At 35.5% G+C, this 25,296-nt stretch overlaps 1 protein-coding gene across 2 annotated transcripts; it reads left to right on the top strand.

Annotated features, from left to right (window-relative positions):
- Positions 1–1,508: 1,508 nt before the first annotated feature.
- Positions 1,509–24,706, top strand: LOC131166186 (uncharacterized). 2 transcript variants are annotated; one of them, XM_058124516.1, is made up of 4 exons: positions 1,509–1,661; positions 1,755–1,976; positions 23,289–23,421; positions 23,838–24,706. In XM_058124516.1, exons 2-4 carry the CDS (start codon positions 1,819–1,821, stop codon positions 23,892–23,894), a joined length of 348 nt encoding a protein of 115 aa, XP_057980499.1. In that variant the 5' UTR covers positions 1,509–1,661; positions 1,755–1,818; the 3' UTR covers positions 23,895–24,706. The 2 variants fall into 2 exon arrangements, with proteins under 2 accessions (XP_057980499.1, XP_057980498.1); XM_058124515.1 differs by having other exon boundaries at positions 1,537–1,661; positions 24,050–24,706.
- The last annotated feature ends 590 nt before the right edge of the window (positions 24,707–25,296 follow it).

Below are 25,296 nucleotides of genomic sequence, written 5' to 3'. Positions count from 1 at the left end.
AATTTATTTCAAATAGAAAATACATTAAAATATAAAGGGTATTATTATTATTATTATTATTATTATTTTTGCAAAAATAATTGAAACATAAGGATAACTAAAACTTCTTGGGTATTCAATAGTAGAGACTAAAGATTAGAAGTCAGTGGTGTAATAAATTATGAGTATTTTAATAAAAGTTATAAATCAAAAACTTTTTAAATCAAAAGAATAAATAATATATAATTGTCTTTATTGATTTTTATTTATAGTACTAGCTGCGAAGCACATATTATATTTAAAAGAGTATATCAACCATGATTAAAAATTCAGAACAATAATTATATTTAATTTTCATTTTGTAAAAATATTCAACATTTAGCTATTTTTTTATTAAATTATAAGTCTCACGTACACAAACACACACTAGTTGATCGTGTATGCCCTAATTTTTTTTTAAAAAACTCATTGTCTTTAGAAGATAATGAAAATTTAAAAATATTTATTGAAATTTAAATGTGCTTTTTTTTTTTCATATTTATTATTTTTAGGGAATTAAAAAAAATGGCAAATTATAAATATTTTTTTAATTTTAAAATAAAATAATTTATTAATCACTTATATATTTTTGTTAAATTATGAGTCGCGGATGTGCACAAACACACACATACTAATTGTGTGCACACACTATGTGTGTGTTTGATTTTTTAAAATTTATTTTCTTTAGAAGATAATGAAAAGTTAAAAATATTTATTAAAATTATATGTGCTTATTTTTTAAATTTCTTATATCTAGGAAATTAAAATGATAGTGGCAAGTTAGAAAGATTTTTTTTTTTTTTAAATTTTAGAATAAAATAAGTTATTAATTTCTTATATATTTAAATTATGAGTCTCACAATATATATATATATATATATATATGTATAAGCACACATACACACAAACATCATGGGATACACTAAGTGTGTGTCTACTTTTTAAGATTTATTTTCTTTAAAAAATAATGGAAAAAAATATTTATTGAAATTAAAATCTACTTTAATTTTCAAATTTATTATTTTTAGGAAACTAAAAAGGTATTGGCAAGTTAGAAAGATTTTTTAATTTTATTATAGAATAATTTATTAATAACTTATATGTTTTATTAAATTATCAGTCTCACAAATATATATATATATATATATATATATATGTATACAGTGAATACATATAATATGTGTGTGCTTTATTTTTTTTTAAAATTTATTATCGATAATAAAAAGTTAAAAATATTTATTAAAATTTAAAAGTACTTTATTTTTCAAATTTTTTATTTTTAGGAAATTAAAAAGACAGTAACAAGTCAAAAAGATTTTATAATTAATTAATTATTTATATATATTTTCATAAATTATTGTAATTATAAGATAACTTGTAAATAAAAAATATTTTCAGAAAGATGATTGGATAAAAATATTTAAAAATTTATTTTTCAATTAATGAATCGAGATTAAGATATTATTTTAGTTAATTCTTTTAAAAATTTTAATCTTAAAAATTCTTCCATTTGATTGTCTCTGACTCTCAGTCTCTCTCGCTCTCTCTCTCTCAATCGAGCAGCTCGGGGTGCATCTCGGGGAGTTCTTCACGTTTCCTGATTTGGTTTTCTCGGCTTAGGATTTTGTTCTTTATTGACGGAGGTAAGCAACGGAGATTCCACACGAGTTAATGCTCCATTTCTTGATTTCAGCTTCGTGATTTGGGATTTAATTTTATTCTGGTTTCGATTTTAGTGTTGTCAACTGCAAGAGTCTGTTATCTTTGGAGGGGACGAGTAGGGCATTGGAGGCAGCAGTGATGGCTTCGTTCAGGTGGGTATTGCAGCTGCACAGGGATGTTCCAAAAGCGGCTCGCTTCTACTCCGAAGGCTTGGGTTTCGCCGTCGATGTCTGCACTCTCCGTTGGGCTGAGCTTCAGTCCGGCCCTTTCAAGCTTGCCCTTTTGCAGTCCCCCAGGTAATAAAAATAATACTCAGTACTGACCCAATGAACAGCATTGTAAATGTTTGGTCATCATCACCACTATTTTTGTGAATTATTGCAACTCTGAATTGTAAGGTTATTAAACTTCTGGATGATCTCTTGTTTTTGGGCTCTTAAATTATTTATTTATTTTGGTTGTGGTTTAATTAGAAATACTGGTATCTGCCCTTTCTTATATGACGATGCATTTGTGACTGAGGTTGGGGGTAAACCTCTGAAAAATCTGAACGTTTAGTTTGCTTTTCCTTCTTCTTTTGCTCCTGAACTTTTGAGGTAGATGAATGAGCTTTAACTTTTGTTATGTGGTTTAATTAAAATTTGGGGCTTTTGAATGGAATGTTTTGAGATTCAAAATTAATGCCAGTGTTTACTTCAATAGGCAAGAGCACAAGCTTTTGGAAGGGCTAATCATAGCATGCTCTAGTTGGTCTACTGGATGGTGCATCATATCAGGTGTCAATGTAAGGGTTATCTTATTAGCTTCAAATTAAGTTTGGATTGATTACAGCTTGAACACATGGGAAGATGATATTTCATGATTGGTGTGGATTCAATGATCATGAGTATCTTTGAAGAGTTTGGATTTGGCTTCAAGTGATTGCAAAGTGGTACTTTAAAAAGGCTGTACAACCAAATGCAATTTGTTGCAGATGATCATGTTAGAAGAGAGATGATGGTGATGCTGTCTAGGATAAGGATGTGGATTTGTGGACTGTAAGTCTTAAGGATCAAACTTGTTTTAACTGATGTTGTGATTGTGCAACAGTTTGAGGAAAAAGGTCACGCATCATCATCTCTAGAGTCCTAGCAACACTCTTGGGACTTTGAAAAGCAATCGAAAGTGAATAGGGATGTTAGAGGACATCACTAATAAGGGTTGTACAATCCCTTAAAGATAAGTACATCTTTCTCCACCCCTCCATCTTTCTCCACCCCTCCAACCTCATATTTTCCCCCTCAATCACAGGAAAATTAGAATAGAACTGCCTTCAATCCCTCTAAAGGTGAATAAAATTATTGAAAAAGCCCCTAAGAGTGAGCCCAAAAAGAAGTAAGGAAAGAAAATCTATGCAATAATAAATGGGAAGGAGTTGATTTGTTATTAAAGATCCTAGCTCCCTTCTCACTTCCACAAAACCACCATTTCTTACTCGTAAAACCCCAAAACCTGACCAAAAAAGCTTCTTCAGTTTGTGTCAATATCGTTGCCTCATCAAAAGCAGGAAGGTTGTCCTAGAGCTGCTTAGCTACCACATGAAGGAGAAAAAGGTGCTTATTTTGTCCATATTTTGAGCAAGATGCAAATGTTTTGACTAACAGCATCATAAGATATCTCTAGCTACAACATGTCATTAGTATTAATCTTATTGAGAGGCAAAGTCCACGTGAAAGCCTTGATATTGAAAGGAGATTACCCTTCCAAATAACATTATTCAAAGGGAAAGATGGAGTAGAAGATTTCAACAAATGAGAGAAGATTTCATAGTAAAAGAACCAGATGCTTCCCCAATCCAACTCCTTAAGTCATTCCTCATTTGAGTAACAGTAGAATCCAAGGCTTTCAACAATATAGTAGGCTCATCAACTTCTTTTTCATTGAAATTTGTGAAGAAACGAAAATCCTAAAAAAAAGAGCTCCCCCTAAAGAACAAAAGCCATTAATTAGAGCATTATGTGCGGAAGACAATCTAAAAACACAAGGAGCCAACAACTCCAACGAAATATCAACCACCCAAATACCCTCCCAAAGCTGCACGAGATTTCGATTACCTACTTTAAACTTGGTAAGATGATAGGAAGTTGACAACCTTTGAAATAAATTTCCAAGGGCTTGCATGAGAAGCAAAGTATCCCACCATTCTGATGATGCTTACAATATTTCTAATAACCTTCTGCCATAAAGTTATCCTCCAAGAGAAACCTCCATGACTTTTTCCCAACTAAAGATATGTTTTAAGACATTATATTATCACTTACATTGGAAAGTTTATAGATAATTTTTAATTAGACTCCAAATGCTTCTCCGCCAATCCCACATTACTTTGTATTCTTTTTGTGATTAAGATTAATTAGTTTTAGCATTCTCATTAACACTTCTTATGAGCATATATGAATGAGGAAAGGCACAAGAGCTAGATGGCAAGATGTCTTTGATTCTCTTCGGAGACATATGTTAAAATTGGATATCAAAGACATTTTGCCATCTAGCTCTTGTGCCTTTCCTCATTCATATGTTTTTTTGAATCTCATAAGAAGCGTTAATGAGAATGCTAAAACTAATTAATCTTAATCATAAAAAGAATACAAAGTAATGTGGGATTGGCGGAGAAGCATTTGGAGTCTAATTAAAAATGGTCTATAAACTTTCCAATGTAAGTGATAATACAATGTCTTAAAACATATCTTTAGTCGGGAAAAAGTTATGGAGGTTTCTCTTGGAGTATTAACATTGTGGCAGAAGGTTATTAGAAGTATTGTAAGCATCAGAATGGTGGGATACTATGCTTCTCATGCAAGCTAGCAAAAGGTTGGGTCATGTTAGAGAGAGAAGCTCTGACCTCTCTCTAAGAGATGCGCATGACCTCAATCATGGATTTTTTCCTTGATTCTGGGTTGCTGTATGCTGTATGCTGTATTTTTTCCTCGTACATGGACAAGCTAACCACGAACCAGGATAGGGTCTCGTATGCTAGAGTCATCGTCGAGGTTGATATAGCTAAAGAGATTAAGCACAACATTAAAGTATGGCTTCCCGATGATTTATCTATTTTGCAGGAAGTAGTTTATAAAGGCCTCCCAAGATACTGTAACAAATGCAAGATCATTGGACACTCTGAGGGCTTCTGCTTTGATGGAAGATCAGGTGTTAATCATAAAGTAAAAGTGCCTGGGCAGGAAGTAAGACAAATGCCGGCTGGTGAGGAGTGTGTAGATGGTGCAGAGGGTAATTGTAGCAAATTGGAGACCCTGAATCAGAATAATGTGGTGAAGCCAGTGGTCAATTTGAAGGATACAATTACTGGTACTCCCACCAGCACTCCTGCAGATCATCCTGAGGGCGATGGCTAGGGGGATGACAGAATTTATTACTCAGAGTGTGGAGGGGACTCAGGTGACTTGCATACCCAGGTAAATGACTCGCTAAATTCCCAGCTTGAGAAACAGATTGAACTGTCAACTGAGGAAGGCACAGTGGGTAGAGGAAAAGAAGCTGGGGTTGATGTGGCCAACGACAGGGCTCCCCAAGTGGGAACTTCGAATCTGAAAGATAAAGGAAAGGAGAAGGCTCAAGAGTTCATTCCAGTAAAGAAGAACAAGAAAGGAAAAGGTCCACAATTTAATTTTCTGGTGTTTGGAAAGGGGTTAAAACCCCCTATTAAGATGAAGATTGCGAGTTGGAATGTTGGGGGTTTTAATAAACCCCTGAAACATAATGGGGTTGTAAGCCTCATTAAGGATAAAAAAATTGATGTGCTTGGTATCCTTGAAACCAAGCTAAATAATAGTAAATTGGAGATGTTTATGAAGAAGAGACTGGCCAAATGGAGTTATGCTAACAGCTTTGATGTTCACGAAGCTGGGACGATCTTGATAGTCTGGAACCCACAAAAAGTTGGAATTCAAGTGCTTGACAAGTCACCCCAGGTAATACACTGTTCAGTTACTTGTTTGATTCCTCTAAATGCTTTCAGGTAAGCTTTGTCTATGGATTTCATACAATGGTGTCTAGAAGGCCTTTGTGGGAAAATATTAATCAGATGGGAGCTGGTAGTTCAGTCCCTTAGCTGTTGCTGGGTGACTTTAACTGTGTAATGCAGACTGATGAGAAGAGGAATGGCAAAGCTGTTACAGCATATGAGACTAAGGATATAGCTGACTGTTTTTCAGTAAATGAGCTATCTGATCTAAGGTCATCTGGATGTTTCCTCACGTGGACAAATAACAGAGTATGGTGTAAACTTGATCGAGCTATTGTGAACAATGCTTGGATACGTATGGGGTTCACTGCTCATGCTGAATTTCAACTCCCAGGGCTTCTGTCTGACCATGCCTCATGTGTTGTCTCGCTGCTTGAAGTGTACAACCTTGGAAGAAGATCGTTTAAATTTCTCAATATGTGGACACAGCATGAAAAGTTTAAGGAAGTGGTGAGACATGCCTGGAGGGTCAGAATTGAAGGATGCAAACTGTTCAGGTTAGCAAAAAAAACTCCAAGCAGTTAAGGAGCCCCTGAAAACTATGAATGCTTTGCATTTTTCTCATATGTCATCGAGAGATGAAAGGGCTTGCTTAGAACTGAAGTATGCCCAACAGGCCCTACATGACAACCCTGAGAATGAAGAATTACAGAGGACCCTTATTGTGAAAAGAGAGGATGCTGCGAAGCTGGAAGAAGCAAATAGGAGCTTCTTGGCCCAGCAGGCTAAATGTAAATTTCTGAAAAACAGTGATAAGGGTACTGCTTTTTTTCACTCCCTAATGAGAAGATACACAGCAAGGAGTCATATTGCTGCAATATGTAAGGAGAATAGGGAGTACACAAGATCTCAACAGGGGGTAGCTGAGGAGTTTGTGACATTTTATAAGCAGTTGCTGGGGACAGAAGAACAGTGTGCTCCTGTTGATCCACAGGTGATTGCAAATGGACCAACCTTGGATGAGGCTCTAGCTAACAAGATGGTTGAAGATATCACTGATATAGAGATTAAAAATGCCTTGTTTAGCATTGGAGATGACAAGTCTCCGGGACCTGATGGGTTTACTTCGGGGTTCTTCAAAAAAGCATGGGACATTGCGGGTAAAGATCTATCTATTGCTGTTAAGGAGTTCTTCAGAAATAGGAGGCTCCTGAAACAGATTAACAGGACTGCAATTGTGTTGATACCCAAATCCCAGGATGCTAACAAGGTTCATGACTACCATCCCATCTCATGTTGCAATGTGGTGTACAAAATCATTGCTAAGATCCTTGCCAACAGGATTAAGCCAGGGCTGGAAGGAATTTTGAATAATGCTTGAAAAGTTAGGTGTGCTCCTGAGAGAGAGAGAGGGGGGGGGGGGGGGGGGTTGAATTGAGTTTTTAAAATTTCTTTATAAATCTTTTGTTAAGTCTTACTCCTTTTTCAATTTGAGTTAATTTGCAATCACACTCTTCAAACACAACAACTTCACAAGTACAATTGATATTCAATCCAATCAATGAAGTTAGCTTGATATCACAAAAATAGAAAATTCAACCAAGCTTCCAAAATTCAAATATCGATATCAAATAAGTATCTTGATTTTAAGTATGTAACCAACCAATATATTAGTGAGCTCTGGTATTAATCAATTGACGTATTCCCTTGTGGTTTCCGCAATATATTGATCAATCAACGTACTCTCTTATGGTTTTTGCAATTCCCAAAGACAAATTAATATCAAGAAAATTAAGTACACAACCACGTAGTTTATAAGTGCTGAAATTTAAAGAAAGTAGGGAATAGAATGACACCAAGTTTTTACGAGGTTCAGCTATACCCGCCTACGTCTTTATCTTAGGCAACACACCTAAGGGATTCCACTATACCACTCCTTTACGAGTGGAGCAAACTTTTACAACACTCCTTCAATAAGATAGAGCCCTCCTCTCCAAGCGATACCCCACGTTCGGTACAACGATTCAACAACCTGAACCGTAAAAAAACAACACAAAACAAGAACAAATTCCTGTGGACAAAGACACTCTCACAATAGAGCTGATTAGCACAAGTTAGAGCACTAATATACTTCAAATTTAAATATCAATAAAGAATGAATTTGAAGCTCAAGAAATTAATCACCGGGTTCTTCTTTTAGATTGAAAGAAGTTTGGTAAGAACACAAGACCCGAGTGGTTGTATCAGCAGGAATTTAGTATAACTTCAGCAAGAGTGAGTAAACAAGAAACCTTTGAGAATTAGAGACTTTGATTGCTTGATTACTTGTAGTTGTTATAAAAATATTTTGGTCTTCCATGTATTTATAGAGTTCTAAAAGTAATTCCTTGTTACCCAAGTTTACTTGGAGTATTTCCCAAGTATTTACAAAATTTGGAGCCCAAACAAACATTTTTGAATACTTTTCAACGCTGCTTTATTTCAAAAAATACGAACGTCAGTCGCCTGACCAAAAGGTGTCAGTTGCCTGTCACGTTAAAAACTTGGCATATTTCAAAAGCCAGTGCTCTATCAGTTGCCTGACAATGTTCTTTCAGTTGCATGACTACTTGTCAGTCGCCTGAGAATGTTTTGTGAGGCGCCTGTCACAGTTCTGTTTGCCTTTCTTAAAAACATATAATTTGTCAGTCGCCTGATGAAACCTAGTCAGTCGCCTAAGCATGCATTTTAACTGTTTTTAAGATTTTGTTTCCAAAACTCTTTTAGCTTTTAATCTTGGAATCTTTGATTTGAAATTTGAAAAATATGTTTTTCAAGGTTTTAAAAATAGGTCTCTAAGTCTGTAATCATACCTAAAGAGCTTCAAAGCATCCGTATTTATTTTAAGTTGAAGTACTTACATAAGACTTTCCGTAAGACTTAAACTCTCAAAGTGTGAAGTCTTCATGTATATCTTGCTTTAAGTCCATTTTGACTTTGAGCTTCAGAAGCCTTTAAGTTTTCATAAGATTTGACAAACTTGATCTGTTGAGCTTTCTTTTGATCACTTGTTTGGAATGTAGGCTATCAATGCACTCTTGATCTTGAACTCTAATGCTTAATTCCTGAAACATCATCACTTTAACCAAAACATGTTAAATACCCTTGATTTGTTATCATCAAAATAAGATTCGTAAGCCTTGTTAGGCCAACAATGCTCAGTCAGCTTTTGTAAAGCAAAGGTACATGGTGGAAAATATATTCCTTGTCCAGGTGCTGGTCAGGAAATACGCTAGAAAAAAGGATAAAGTAGATCTCAAAAAGGCATATGACTCAGTATCTTGGAGTTTCTTGAAGAGTATGTTAGAGCAACTCAAATTTCCTTCTATCTTGGTGGAGTGGATAATGCAATGTGTTACTACCACCTCCTACTCCTTATCTGTTAATGGGGGTTTATATGGATTCTTTGAGGGTAAGAAGGGTCTAAGACAAGGTGACCCTCTTTCACGTATCCTGTTTGTGCTGTGTATGGAATATCTGTCAAGACTACTAAAGAATCTGGAAAGAGACCCTGGGTTCAGATTTCATCCCAAATGTGGTAAACTTAAGATATCACATCTTGCCTTTGCAAATGATTTGATCCTATTTTCCAGAGGGGATTTTGCTTCGGTTAGAAGGATTATGGATTGCCTGAGGGATTTTGCTGACTGTTTGGGACTCAAAGCAAGCCTGCCTAAATCCAATCTGTTCTGTGCAGGGGTCTCGGGTTACACATTGGATGAGTTAAAGAACTTAACAGGTTTTAATGTGGGGGAGTTTCCATTCAGATATTTGGGAATTCCCTTGGCCTCCAAAAGACTTAATTCTTCACATTACTCCCCTTTATTAAGCAGGATTTCTCGACTTATTGGTTCTTAGTCAGGGCACACTCTCTCATATGCTGGGAAGCTTGAAATCATTAACTTAGTGATGCAGGGGGTGGACTGTTTTTGGCTCTCGATGTTTCCTATTCCATACAATGTTTTGGCTCACATTGTCAATTGTCAAACTTTGTAGGACTTTCTTGTGGGGTGGTAGGAGGAAACCCTTGGTAGCATGGAAGGATGTTTGCTTGCCAAAAAAGGAGGGTGGACTGGGTGTGATGGACCTTAAATGTTGGAACAATGCTCTCCTCACCAAGACTTATGGAGTTTTCTTGACAAAAAGGATAGCTTGTGGTCTAAGTGGGTGAGCCATTTCTACTTAAAGGGTGGGTGTATATGGGAGGCTACTTCTAAACATGATGACTCCCCTCTCTTCAAAAAGCTGATAGGAATTAAAGATAAGATGCTGATTCAGTGTGGGGGCAGATCTAGTGCTGATAACCAACTAAAGCAATGTGAGGTGGAGGGTCAGTTTATATGCTCCGAAGCATACCAATTCTAGAGGGTTAAAGGAAGGGTAATTGTTTGGCCGAACTTGATTTGGAAGAATTGCTGTGCTCCTAAGCATTCTTTCATCTTGTGGCTGGCAGCTATTGGGAAAATACTTATGTGTGACAAGTATAGGGGGGAAGGAGTAGATAGAACCTGTGTTTTTTGTGGCACTGAAATGGAAACAATCGATCATATGTTTTTCAAATGTAAGACATCCTCTACTGTTTGGAGCCACCTACGGGAATGGTTGGGAATCTCTAGACTGATGTCAACTCTAAAAGCAAGTTTGAAAGGGCTCCATAAAGAAGCTAGGGGTACTGGAATCCAAGCGGTAGCAAAGGGGGCGTGCCTGGCCATAACAGTATATTGTTTATGGCATTTTAGGAACAATAGGAAATTTGAAGGGATTGTCACTCAACCATATGCTATTATCAGAGTGATCCAGACTCACATCTACCGAACTGTGCATATGATAAGTTCCCATTTTTTTGTACTTGACCTCCCCCGGGTGAGGTCAGTTTCTGAATGTATGCTTACGAAGGGTTGTGGCCTTCTTGAGTTTAGTTATTTTGGCTAAATGGCCTCTGGGTATGCCCAAGTTTTGATGTATTATGGAGTCTCTGGTGAAGGCCTAAGTTGCCTGTGAGTTGTATATTCTTGTCTTTGGTTGTGTGTAAGCTTTGGGTCTCTCTCTTGGGTATGCCCAGAGTACTTGTACATATCCTTTTGATCTATATAATTATAATTTTCAGATAAAAAAAAAAACAAAAAAAAATGTCTTTGAACAACTATAAAGAAAATAGAAATTACAAAGGAGTTTCCCTAACATCTTTTCAAATCAGTCAAAAGCACAACCCTAAAAATCCCAAAAGGCAAGGCCGAAGGGAAGCTAGAAAACTCTATCAACAACTTAGATACAGGCTGATCTTTGAATATCCAGCCTTCCTCTCCATTTGTAAAGTCCAAATAATGGCATACGAAGCATACTCCACAATGCTTTTCTATTCTTACCTCCCACAAACCACTAAAACTTCTTAAACATGAAATCATCCACCTAAGGAGTCACTCGTATCTCACCACCAAGCTGCCCAGCCTCCCAACAGTGAAGAATTAATTGCTCATTTGACCTGTTAGAAACCAAGCACATCGCCGAAATGTCTGGTCTAATTACTTCATTAGGTCTCCTCATGATGGATTAGTATTACTTCTGACAAGAAAGAAAGTCTAGGTAAATGCTTTGTTCAGGAGGAAATTCCATCCTTCCATATTAGATTCCAGGGAAAGGAGAAGGGTTTGGGGATTCAATAAGTGCATTAGAAATGATTTTGAAATGAAGGCACAGGAATTTTCCCAAGCCAAATTTGACGAGTGATAAACCAAAGAACCCAGAACTGCCATTAAATGGACTTTTTTATCAACCTCTCTTCCGTTAAGATTTTGAAAGAATTGGAAATCCCATGAAAGAGAGCCTCCCTCTAAAGAATAAAAAGCAGTAGGGCAGTAAACATGGACAATATAAAAAGATGGGAAATCAAAATTGATGAAGAATTTTCACCAACCCAAGTATCCTCCCAAAAAACAAATAACATTGCCATTTTTTTTTTTCGGTTAGGATAAAGAAATTCTTTAATGAATGAAAGAGAGATGTATGGGCTGAGGAGAACGAGACATCCTTAAAGAAAAGCTACAATCAATTACAAATTCCAGCTCTCCAATCTCTTTGGAGATTAGATCGACTCCCCTAAAAAGTTCCCAAAGCACATGCTCGAGAAGAAGTGAGGAAAGCAACTCTATCCCATAACAGATGGGCAGGTGTTTTGGCATTAAAAATCCTCGCTGTTCCCTCAAGCCGTGAGGTCCGAACAACAATGTGGGTACTAACTGTGGAATGACTAAGAGGAAAAAACAAATGAGATATCTGAGGGAACTTCTGGGGACTTGCAGTAGTACCAAGAACACTTTCTTTGAAATCCTGCCCATTATGATGTAGACCATGCTTACTCTTATTTTTAAGGGTCTCTAGTTGGTCTATTAGATGGTTCTTCATATCAGGTGTCAATATAAGGTATGTCTTATTAGTTTCAAATTAAGTTTGAATTGATTACATCCTCAAACACATGGAAGATGATATCTCATGATTAATATGTATTCAATGATCATGAGTATTTTTGAAGAGTTTGGATTTGGCTTCAAGTGATTGCAAAGTGGTACTTTGAAAAGTTTGTACAACCAAATGCAATTTTTTGGCAGAAAATCATATGAGGGGTGATGTTGTCTAGGATGAGGATGTGGAATTGTGAATTTTTCAGGATCAAATTTGTTTTAACGGATGTAGTGATTGTGCAACAGTTCGAGGAAGAAAGTTTTGCATCATCATCTCTAGAGTCCTAGCAGCACTCTTGGGTACTCTAAAAAGAGATACAAAGTAAATAGGAGTGAACACTAATGAGGTACAACCCCCTAAAGATAAGTATGTTTTTCTCCACGTGTCCAGCCTCAAACTCTCTCAATCACAGGATCCAGAAATGACCTTTGCAAATAGAAAAAAGCCACCCTCAATCCTTCTGAAGGGCAACAAAACAACTGAAAAAGCCCCAAAGAATGTGCTCAAAAAGACGCAAGGAAAGCGACTCTATGCCATAATAAATGTGAAGGAGTTGATTTATTAATAAAGATCCTAGCTCCTTCTCAGGCCACAAACTCCAAAAAGAGTGAACATGACACACTTGCACAAACCACCCCTTTCTTACTCCTTGCAAAACCCCAAAACCTGACCATAAAGCTTCATCAGTTTGTGAAATACCATTGCCTCATCAAAAGCAGGTAAAAGGTTGTCCTAAAGCTGCTTAGTTACCCAATGATGTGGAAAAAGGTTCTTATTTGTGGCCATATTTTGAACACAATGCAAATATTTTGATTGATAGCATTATTAGATTTCCCTACCCACCACAAGTCATTAATATTAATTCTATTGAGAGGCAAAGTCCAAATGAAAGTCCTGATCATGAAAGGAGCCTTAGCCTTCCAAGTAACATTATTCAGAGGGAAAGATGGAGTAGTAGAAGATTTCAACAAATGAGAGAAGATATCATAGTTAAAGAATCGGAAGCATCCCTAATCCAACTCCTTGAGTCATTCCTCATTTGAGGAACACTGGAATCCATGGCCTTCAACATAATAGTAGGCTCATCGACCTCTCTTTTATTGGGATTTGTGAAGAAATGAAAATCCCAAAAAAAGAGAGCCCCCTCTAAAGAAGAAAAGGAATTAATCAAAGCATTATGAATGGAAGACAATCTAAAAAGACGATGAACCAGCAATTCCAATGAAATCTCAATGACCCAAACTGCATGAGATTCCAATTACCTACTTTGAGCCAAATAAGACGGTAGAAAAAATGAGCAGACTAAGAAATAAATTTCCTAGGGCTTGCATGGCTTTACTGCTTCTTCTAGTATCCCAACCATTTTGATGAATTTGACACTTCAAATAACCTTGTGTGATAAGGAGTATCCTCCAAGGGAAACCTCCATAACCATTTCCATACTAAAGATGTGTTTTAAGACATTAAATCATCATTTACATTGGCAAATTTATAGACCATTATTTTATTAGACTTCAAATGCTTCTCTTCCAATCCTGCATTACTTTGTATCTTTTTATGATTAATTAGTTTTAGCTTTCTCATTAACACTTGTTATTAGATTCAAAAAAATATATTCATGGAAGAGGAGAGGAGAGGCATGAGAGCTAAATGGCAAGATGCCCTTGACCTTAAAAGAAAATAACAATTACAAAGGAGTCTCCCCAATATCTTTTTAGATCAGTCAAATGCAGAACCCTTAAAATCCCAAAAGACAAAGCCCAAAATAAGGTAGAAAAACCACTCTATTCCATAACAACTAAGATATGGGTTGGTCTTTGATTATTTCAGCATTTATCTCCATTCATAAAGGCCAAATAATGGCATACTAAGTATAATTCTACAATTCTTTTCCTTTCTAAGTTCCCCTAAGCCAACAAAACTTCATCAAATTGAAATCATCAACCTATGGCAACACTCACATATCACCACCAAAATGCCTAGCGTGCCAACAGTGAAGAATTAGTTGCTCATTCTACTTGTTAAAAGCTAAGCACATCACAGAAATGTCTGTGCTAACTACTTCATTAGGTCTGCTCATGATGAATTAGTATTACTTTTGACAAGAACCAAAGCCTAGGTAAATGATTTGATCTAGGAGGAAATGTCATCCTTCCAAATTAGATTCTCCAGAGGGAAAGAAGAAGGGTTCGGGCACTTCAATAAGTATATTAGAAAAGATTTAGAAATGAATGCACAGAATTTTCTCAGGACAAATTCGACAAATGAGGAGCAAAAGAACCCAGAATTGCCATTGAATGGACTAATTTATTGATCTCTCTTCCATTAAGATTTGGAAAGAAATGGAAATTCCATGAAAGAGAGCCTCCCTTCAAAGAATAAAAAGAAGCATAGGGGCATTATGCATGGAGGACAATCTAAAAAGATGGGAAATCAAAATTGATGAAGAGTTTTCTCCAACCCAACTATCCTCCCAAAAAACAAATGACATTGTTATTTTTTTCTGATAGAAAAGGAAATTCATTAATGTATGAAAGAGAGAGGTGTGGGCTGTGGAGAACAAGAATCCCTCGAAGAAAAGCCACACTTTTAATAATCTTGTTTCATAGAGACTTTGTTTCTTAAAGGAAACCTCTTCAACTATTTCCCCACTAGAGAAATGTTTTTAGATCCTAAATTTCTAGTCCCAAATTTGACTCAGGTCACCTAACACAACATCTCAACTAATAAATTGATCTTTGTTACTATCACCCATGCCAACTTTAGGATATCTCATCATCCTCTCCAACCCGCCAGCTATGCTAAGCATAATTCTATAAGAGACAAAAAGTAAAGAATGATGCAAAGACAATCACTGATGAGCATGCTACGAGCCCCTAAAAAAATGAAGGTTGAAAATCTTCTATCCACTCTTTTGATAAAGGACGGAGTGTCCCCTACAGGAAGGCCTAGTAAGTCGAGGACCAAAATAAGGAAATGCGACTTGCTAACAAAGTAAACTCTACCTTCTCATGTTTGACTCTTATAATCCCTCCAATACCACCTTTAAACATATTAACTTCTAATATTTTCTTAATTTTTTTTTACAAAGCATACACTTATTGAAATTTAACATTGTCAGCCTTGAAGAAGAATTGTGTCATTGGCAGACTGGAGATGGATTTCCACATCATTCCTACTAACCTTAAACTCCTTAGTAACACCAAGGTCTTGTGCTTGTAAAACCATTCTGTGCAACACGTCTACCACAAGTGTGAACAGAAAAGGAGAAAGGGAATATGCAGTAAACCCGTTGTCTCAATCCATGAGAGGTAGTACACCAGTCCCTTGGATACCATTGACGATCACTGACAGATTTTCATATGATAGGCAACCTTTTATAATTTAAATCCTTTTCATATAATCTAATCCAAAATCCTTCTTCTCCATGTTGTCTCAGAAGACTCGACAGACACTATCATAAGCTTGCTCAAAATTCATATTTAAAAGCAGCACCCCTATTTCCCCTTCACTAATCCCACCTAGTGAGATTTAAGACTTGGTTTTTTTTTTGTTTTATCCCTATTTCCCCTTCTCTTAGCATCATCTACCACCCCACGAGCAACCTACACTGCATAAGGAATCAATCTATCCTCAATGGCATCACCCAAAACCTCCCTAAATCTCCTAGATAACATCTTAACCAAAACTTTATAGTGAGCAGTTACTAAACTAATTTGCCAATCATCTTTGAACTTGCAAGAGCAATGTTTCCTAGCAATAAGAGCAATAAAAAGTAGAACTCGCGCTCCTAGTAATGATTCTATTACCATGGAACTCATGAGGAACTATACTATTCTCTTAATTACTTTCCATATATAATGGGATAAAAAAAGCAATCATAAAATGTCTTCCTTAGGACTGAGAGCTTTATCTTCCTCCACCTTAAAAGCATGACGCTTTTATTTCAACATTAAAATCTCTAATTAGTAGCCTTGTTACCTTGCATAGGTTTCTAGTGAAGACCATAAATCATTGGCCTATTTATTTATTTATTTTTTTGATTACATCGGGTGTCCTAGGATCATCGGGTGCTACGCCCTAACCTAGACTAATCCCACGCCCACGTTCACCTGCCCCACAACCAACGCAGGAGTAAATCGGAATTTGATCGTGGATGGTAGGAATCTAACCTGGGACTTATACTGTCGAGCGGCCCATCCCAAGCCCGCCCTTGCCACCGGATCCAATGCCCGGGGGCAATCATTGGCCTATCTTGAATGTCCTATACATTGACTTATTAGAGTCTTCCTCTTGGATGCAATCCTAATTCTCTTTTGGAGAGGGTGGGTAGAAGTTTAGGGGTGGAGAGGGCTTATTTATCCTTGCATTACTCTTAGCCCCCTCTTGGGAGCATTTAAACAAAGTGCTTATGACACTTATCACTTAAAATAAACTCTTTTACAAAAAAATTGGCTTTGGTCTTGTACTATAGCAAATACTTATTATAAAAAGTGATTTTCCAGAACAACTTTTTGGAGAACTATTTAAGTAAATTTTAAGAAGCAATTTAAAATAACCTTTTGGCCACTTATAAGTGACACTATTCATAGCGGGGTCAATTTTGTAAATATAAGAATATTTAGTTATTATTTGATAATTTTAAAAATACATTAGAAGATAATCATATATTATTTCATTATGTGTTATAATATATTAATTATTAATGAAATATAATTCAATTTTGGGAAGAAGAAGAACCATCTATTAATTTAAATTAATATTAAAAATTAAAAATACTAGTTTAATTAATAATATTATTTTAACATAAATTAATATGATAATCATATATTATAAATATGAATTAAGAACAACATTATTGCTAATTAAAAAAATAATATTATATTATTTTTACTTAATAAAAATATTTAAATTTTAATTGAAAGAAACATTTAACATAATTATTAAGTAAAAATTAATCATTTATTATTTTATTATGCATTATAAACTATTAAGTATTAATAAAATATAATTAAATTCTAGAATGAATAAAAAGAGCCATCTATACATTTAAATTAACATTAAATAAACTAAAAGTTTTAATAACAAAATTATTTTTAATTAATAAATGATGTTATATTATTTCAGTTAATAGAAAATATTTATATTTTAATTAGAAAATTAATATGATTATCATTTAAACTTTTAATTATAAAATTTTTAATATTTTTATTTAAAATATATTTTAAAGTACATATTATTGATTATGATTCAATTTTGGAATGAGCAATTACTATTTATAAATTTAAATTTTAAATTTAATTAATAATATTATTTTTATCATAATTTAATATGAAAGTGATATTTTTAAATATACATTAATTAAAAAATTGTTATTAATTAAAAATGACAATCCTATATTATATTTTAATAGAAAATATTTAAATTTTAATTATAAATAATTATAATAATTATTAATGAAATTTTTAATTAAAAGATATTAATATTTTTAATTTAAAATATGTTTAAAAATAATCATATGGTACCCTATAATGAAAGTATCCAAATGCCGCTTATTTTAAACACAACTAAACACCACTTATAACTTTCAATACTTTTCCTCTTCAACACTTGTTAAATTCAGTATATATTTTGAAAAACACTTCTGCATAAGTTGTTCCAAACGAAACCATATCGGCGTGGCTCTTTCTGAAATTCTTGTTCATTTTCTCTCTCTTTTTAGAGTTCTATCGAGTGTGGCTGTAGTCCTGGAGAGGCTTATGAGATGTAAATATTTTCAGGTATAGGAGATAAAAGGAGGGGATCATCTTGTAAGTTGGGACATGACTAGAAGACCTAAGTGTGAGGGGGATTTAGGCCTTGGCAATGTGGTGTTAGAAAAACATTTCTTTAGTTAAAAATGGTTATGTAGGTTCCACAGGAGGTCAGCTTTTATGGCACAAGGTTATTAGAAGTATGGTATGCATTGGAAGGTCGGATGCTAAAGCAAGTGGCAATGCTTGTCTTGCAAGCTGGAGGAAGTTTCACATGTTACCCATTTATTCTATCCTCCTACTTGGTTTAGAGTTGGCGATGGGGATGTCATTTGGTTGCAGGAGGATATTTGGGTGGGTGAGTTCTCATTGGTGTCATTGGTTCCTTGTCTTTTCAGATTGTCTTCAGTTTATAATGCCTAAATTATTTCCTTTTATTCTTTTTTTGGGGGGGGGGGGGAAGGAATCCTTTTGTTCCTCAAGTGAGGAATGATTTGAGGATTTGGATTGGTGATGTTTCTAATTATTTTACTACAAAATCTTTCTTTTCGTACTTGTTGAAAACCTCAAGCTACACTCTTCCCCTTGAATAATGTTATTTGGAAGGTTACGGTGCCTAGATTAGGTATTCTGTGTGGACTCTAGCTCTCGATATTATTGATACTAATGACTTGTTACAAGGAAGGACTAAGAGGCCCTATAAAGCTATTAGTTTGGATTTATGCTTGTGTGTTTAGACTTTAGAGTCTAGTGATACCCATTCTTGGGTGGCTAAGCAGCTTTGGGATAATCTTTTTTCCATTTTCGATGAGATGATGGTATTACCATAAATTATTGATGCTTTTTTGTTGGTGTTGTTTTGGGACTTAGGGAGGACTAAGAAAAGGATGGTTTTGTGCAGGTTTGGCATGTTCTTCTTTCTTTATTTCTTTATTTCGTTCTTTCGTTCTTTCTTTCTTTCTTTCTTTATTTCTTTCTTCTTCTTCTTCTTTTGTTTTTTGTTTGTTTTGTTTTGTTTTGTTTTTTTTTTTTTTGAGGATCGAAATGAATGCTAGGTTTTCTAATGAGAAATAAACTCCTTCCTCTTTATTATGGGTTAAAGTTGTTTTTCTTGTTTCTTGGGAACTTCTTTGGGACTTTTTTGGGAATTTTGTTGTTTGATCTTCATAGGGATTGGAGGGCTTATAGTAATTTTTTCCGTGGTTATTTTCAGGATTGTCTTATTCTCCATTCTTTGTAATTTCCTTCTTTTCTATTAGTTGTAATGTTGTATTCTTTCTCAATTTTTTTTTTCGTAAAACTCTTTTGCTTATCAATCTATGTAGAAATGAATAATCACCTCACTCTATTATCTCCCACTACGATACCAGTGTCTTAACTCCAACTTCTTCACAAATATCTTCCTCTTCCTCCTATGAAACAACCTAGAATTACAATCACTTTCATTAACCTATTTTAAATTGAAATTTTGCCTTTAACTAATGTCCTCCTTCATAAAAATGTCCTCCAAGACATTACTTAATCTAACTGTTGTGGCCACATTGTTCCAAACTATCAAAACCTCCTATCTCCAATAAAATGCCAATTTTACCCTCACTTTATGGTTCCAAAGGTATCCTCGTTCCAAATTTTCAACTTCTTCACAAATTTGAAGCCCTTCCAAACATGGACCAGACACTCATGACTATCCCACCAACTCTTAGCTATAACGGTATCGGTCTGGAATGTGGATAGAAATAAGCCTAGGCAAAAGTTCTTCAACTACATTTGCAAAAATATACTCCCCATTGATGGTTAGGGCGTTACTTCCCTGACAGTCGCTGGATCAAATAACAGAAGTAGTCTCTCCAAATGTGCTTGTAAGACTGCATACATAATGCCTCCCTAGACCCCTGATGGCATGGGGGCCTTGTGCATAGATGTTACACACAGACATGCATATTTTTTTTTTTCACTGGTAAATGCTATCAAGGCTAGTGGAGGCATGCCTATCCCCTGACACCATCATGGCCAGTAGAAAGAGGAATGCTCCTAAGACCACAATCTCCAATTTAAAATAATCAAAATCCCTCAAATTTGTGGTGAATCTTACTAGAGTTATGAATAATAGTAAAATCACCGACAGACACCATGTCGGATTGCCAGCAACCAAATGATAAACTCAGGGAAAAACTCTTAAATAGATTGGGTTGGCCCATACATAGGCATGATACCCCACTCCTCAAAACCCCTCACCTCTAAAGGAACAGACAAGGAATAAACCCTATGCATGCATTTGCAATACTTAGTACTGGCAGTCCTAGTGTCTGAATAGATCACAATCCTCAAAGCACCTATAAATGGTAAGGAGATCCAATCCTTAAACCTCGCCTCCCAAGTACTTCTAACAAAAAACAAACTGACATCTTTTAATTTGGATTTGATTAGCAAATTTGAGGAGCCACCCTACCCACTAACTCCTTAATCATTCTCCTTTTTGCCTATCCCTTAACCCACACAGATTCCAAGAAGAATCCTCTTTTTAACAGATTGTTAGGACCTGAACATCTCCTCCATCCCTCTCATAATTAACTGATTAATCTAGCTTGGTCAACTCCATCGTCAACTTCTTAGCTCTCTTCTTCTCCAATCTTGAATCCTTCCCTAACTGACTCGAGAGCTAATGGGTCTAAGACCCAGTTCATCCAGAAGGGATTGAGCATCCTGGTTGTATCTCACATCTTGTTGGATGTCCACTGTTAGGACGTTCCCCTCAGCAACATACTCCCCATGGCACTAAAAAAGCTTTGAGTTAGTATTGTGTGACTTCTTATTTCCGAATAAGAAGAATACCTGTACAGGCATTTACCCTGTTCATATGAAGTTACGAACCTCTGATTGAGCAACTTCTGATCTCTAAACAGGAATGGAAGGTATAGAGCTGAGTACCAATTACCAAAGAAAAATAAAGAGCAGATGTGTATTTTGTATCTGAAGTTGCATTTATATGCCTAGTTATCCCTTTCAATCTGAGCATCGCCTGCCACTTTGTTATTCTACCTTCTTGTGAATACCATAATCTGCTGGCACAGTAGCCCCTAATGCAGCTATCTCATCAGAATTATCTCCTCCTGCAATGATGAAACTCCTACTTGACTGATGCGTTTCTGAAATGAGGTTGAACTGCTGAAGACGATGTGTTGTTCATTGTCTGAATTTTACTTGTTCAAACCCAAGTTAAATGAGCCTGAGCAAAATTAAGCTCATTTTGATGGGTCACGTTAAAGTCTTATTAGTCTTCAGCCAACATGCTTGTTATTATTATTATTATTATTATTATTATTATTATTTTTGGAGCCAAGTCTTTTGGTTTCAAATTTGGCCTAGTGTTTTTAAAAGTCAAGTGATGATTCAAATCATTATTTGTATGAGATTTGGGTTGAAAAACAGTGAATTTGTTGCCCTTAGCATTTGTTACTTGAGTCTGCACATTCTGCCTTGTGGCATAGTTTTAAAAAGCATCAGTGCAATGGAAATGGTTGCGGCCATAGCAAAATGTAGTAATGGGTACCATATTGAATTCATTTTTTGTATTAGCAAGCACATAAATTCACCTTTGATCCTAGAATTATGCATTACCTTTAATTGAAAGCTATCCGGGTTTCTTGAGTTGTTATTGGCGAGAAGAAGAATATATTTGCTAGTGTTTCCTATTTTATTGTTAATTATACCTGCAATTTAAACTAATAAATCATAAATATAACAAAATTTTAAAAAATAGAATGTTCATATTTCAAACAAGAACACAAATGGATAGCTATGAAATGTGTTTTTGTAGATTAAGCATAAGAAAACATAAAGAGCCAAATTGAAGGAATCCACAGTATGCAATATATATATATATATATATATATATATATATATTATTTTAATGAGAGAAAAGTTGAATATGTTTGAAAGTTCATTACTAAAGAAATACATAGTAAATATTAAATTAGTTGAACTTAAAGTTATCTTTTTAATAAAAAATGTACAAATTAAAATAAAACAACTTAAGATTGAGTTTCAAAGCTTTAGTATAGCAAAAACAAAGAAGGGGATTAAAAGCCCATTTTAGGCTTTCACTTCCAATCTGGCAACGTAGCAGCCTAGAATGGTACATAGTACTGTGTAGCGGTCTGTAACGACCATTACTGTGTAATGGTTTGTAGTGGCTTGCAGCAGTCTCTGACAAGTAACAGCTGTTATGGTATTATGATGGCCAATGCAGTTGTGAATTGGGAGGTCTCTAAGATATTGCCCAGTAATTATCTTCAAAGCTCCCCATACTGTGAAGTAATGGTTTTTAAGGCTGTGTCCAGGATGGCTGATTTCTAGTCGTGAATTGAGAGGAGAAGTCTCAGTAATGGTCTTGGAAGCTCGTCATACTGTTAAGTAATAGATTTTTAAACCTGTGTCCGGGATCCAAAATTGTTTTTCCGGAGTCCTGGCATTTGAGCACATAATCTCCTTCCTTGGATGCAGTTGGTCTGCCCATCGCATAATCTTCCTTTCTTTTCAGACGGTGCAAAATCCTTCAACCGCCCTGAAAACTGTCACCAACCTAAAACTTCTTTATCATCTAGAATGTAGAGCATCTCTGTTGCACCCTTTTTTGGAATTTTTCAATAAAAAAGAGCCATGACTGTTCCCTCTCATCCTGAATAAAATGAAATGATTGGATACCCTAAATGTTCTCCTCCAAAGATTTAACAGTCTTCGAGTGGAAGGAAAAATGCAATGCTGTGCTGCTCATTGCCTCATCACATTGAGCAATGGACTTTTTAATTGCATCATTCTGTGATGATCATTAATATCCTTTTTCAAGATAGAGAATCTCTTATTGTTGACAACGATGCTATGTCCCCCTAGGGCACCAATCATCGTCAAACTATGGCAGTGTCGCATATGATATTGGAAGCATTCTAAAGGAAAAGAAATACATGATAACTATGATAATTAGTTGTTAATCTGTTGTACTTATTGACAGGCCACCCATTCATCCGTCTAGCAGCCTAATCAATCAGACTTCTTTGTTTAGTGTGGCAATCATCCTTCCTCATTAACAATTCTTGTACAATTTCCTAGCTGCTTGTTGCTTCTATCTTTTCCCGCTGCTAAATTATGATGGTACATGTACATAAATTTTCTACACTAGAATATTTGCTAAATTTTGATGGTTCCAAATGGGGGAGGTGTTGAAGGTGTGGTGACAATAATTTAGTTTTGGTCTTTTGTTTGGTGGTATTGTTGTATAGTCATGTGGAAAATTATCTTGCTCGGTCATTTGCTTGACGTGGCTTTCTGAAAGTTCTAATATTGTCTTTATGACCGAGTATGACTAAAATTAATTGAATTAGATGCTAACTCCTCAACAGTGACCATGTCATGCAGAAGGGATACTCATCCCTCCTGTCCTTTACAGTGACGGACATCAACACCACACTGACAAAATTGATGGCTTTAGGTGCAGAGCTAGATGGTCCCATCAAATATGAGATCCATGGAAAGGTAAGAGTATTGCTTCTGCAGGACTGCATAGAGCATAATTAAAAATATTATTATTGATCACAAAAGTCAAAAAAAGGGGGCGCGTCCCCAGGCCCCAAGGCTCGCTGCCTTGCGAGCGTACGGGGAGGGTTGTCACAATGGATGTAACCTTACCCTCGCTTTTATTTAGAGAGGCTGTTATTCCACCGGTCCCATTCCCAATCACAAACTCATTAATCTGTCTCCAGGAATTTGCATTCCACAACAAAATAACTTTGGGAATGTGCATTCCTAAATCAACTTGGCATGCTGTAATTTGTAATGGTTTGATTGCGAGATTCGATTTTCAGATGATTTGCTCATTCAGTACAAATTATTTTGAATTTCTCCATCTAGGGAGTGTAACCGTATCTCTTTTTACTTGGTGTCACTGGCAGGTTGCTGCCTTGAGGTGTTTAGATGGGCACATGCTGGGTCTTTACGAGCCTGCCTGAAAAGAGCATACAGATATATTCCAAAACAAGAAACCAGATGAAGAAACTTCCATCTAGGATTCAAAAAAATGAAAAATGATTTGTTTGTTAATATTGGTTTTGAAGCAATTTGAAAGGGGGAAAACATTTTCCCCACCCTGGGTTCCTTCTTGCAGTGGACAGTTTCCCATTCACATGGATCAACCACGGCAATGCGAGTGCGCAGCTTCAGGCTAATCAGAAGTTTTAGGCCACCTGGAGGATGTATCAGCCAAGCAGAGTTGGAAACATGTTATCAGCTAATAGAAGGGTACCACTGGTCAGAAGCATTTGATGTGGAAGGGGTTATTTCCTTTTACCATGTAATCAGCTAGCAGAAGGGAAACACTGATCTAATACGTTGAAGGGATGTTTTCCATGGCCGCAGTGTTGAAAGTTGAGAGAAACTGGCTCTGGACTGTTTGGTGCCTGAACTGCCCTTCTGCTTCTCTCACGATTTGTTTAGCAGGCAAGAATAGAATGAAATTGGTATTTATATTTTTATACTTTTACCATGTATTCTTTTCATTTCATTTCACTCCAATCCTTTCTGTCCCAACTTGCCTACCATTGGGGCAGGTCATTGCTGCATTTTTAGCCTATTAAGTTAGGGAATTTGTCATATATTATTGAGCCACCCGACATTCCTTTCCATGCATATGCAAAGCTTTAAAGGGCATATACTCTCAAATGCATGTTTAGTTTGCAGAATAGGATGAGATTGAGAAGAAATGGAATGAAAATTTGAATGGAGAGTAATCAAATCTGATTTTATTCTCCTCAATTCTATCCTAGTGAGGGGTGTTAACTAGAAATTTCGAAGTACTTGGCATAATTTGGTGCAATGCACTTTTGTTTTTTGGTTTAATGCAGGAACTAGGAAGAGCTGCCCTAATATGTTTTTTGCCTCAATTTCACAAGTATCCAATTTGGAAAAAAAAAAAAAGAAAGAAAGGAAATCTTGCCCATAGTTGCATGATCTTTATATTTGCTACTACTGTTAGTTCAGGTGTACAAAAAAATTTATTGTATGAATTGGTAAGATAAGCGCCCACTCTCAATTTCTAAACTGAGAAACCGATAATTTTTTAATAAAAAATTATCAATTTTAAAGCTTGCAGAAATAATAGTATAAATTAAAGCTAGCACTTTCTCACTAATTTTTCCATTAGTTAAAAGAAATTAAGATGTGTTTGGAACCATTTATCATAAGTACCGAACTCAAGAAGTCGTTGAACTTGATAAGCCTCGACTTGGATCAATTTTGAAAATCATAAATATTGTTTGAATGTGGCAAAATAAATATTAAGTATAATATTTGCAAAACTTAGTATTTTAAAATAATAGTGATTTTTAAATAAATTTAAACATTTTATCATTTAGC

This window comes from Malania oleifera, chromosome 10 (assembly GCF_029873635.1).
Source record: "Malania oleifera isolate guangnan ecotype guangnan chromosome 10, ASM2987363v1, whole genome shotgun sequence".
Taxonomy (NCBI): Eukaryota; Viridiplantae; Streptophyta; class Magnoliopsida; order Santalales; family Ximeniaceae; genus Malania; species Malania oleifera.
Note: the sequence above shows the minus strand (reverse complement) of the source record. Positions and strands in the feature narration are given on the sequence as shown.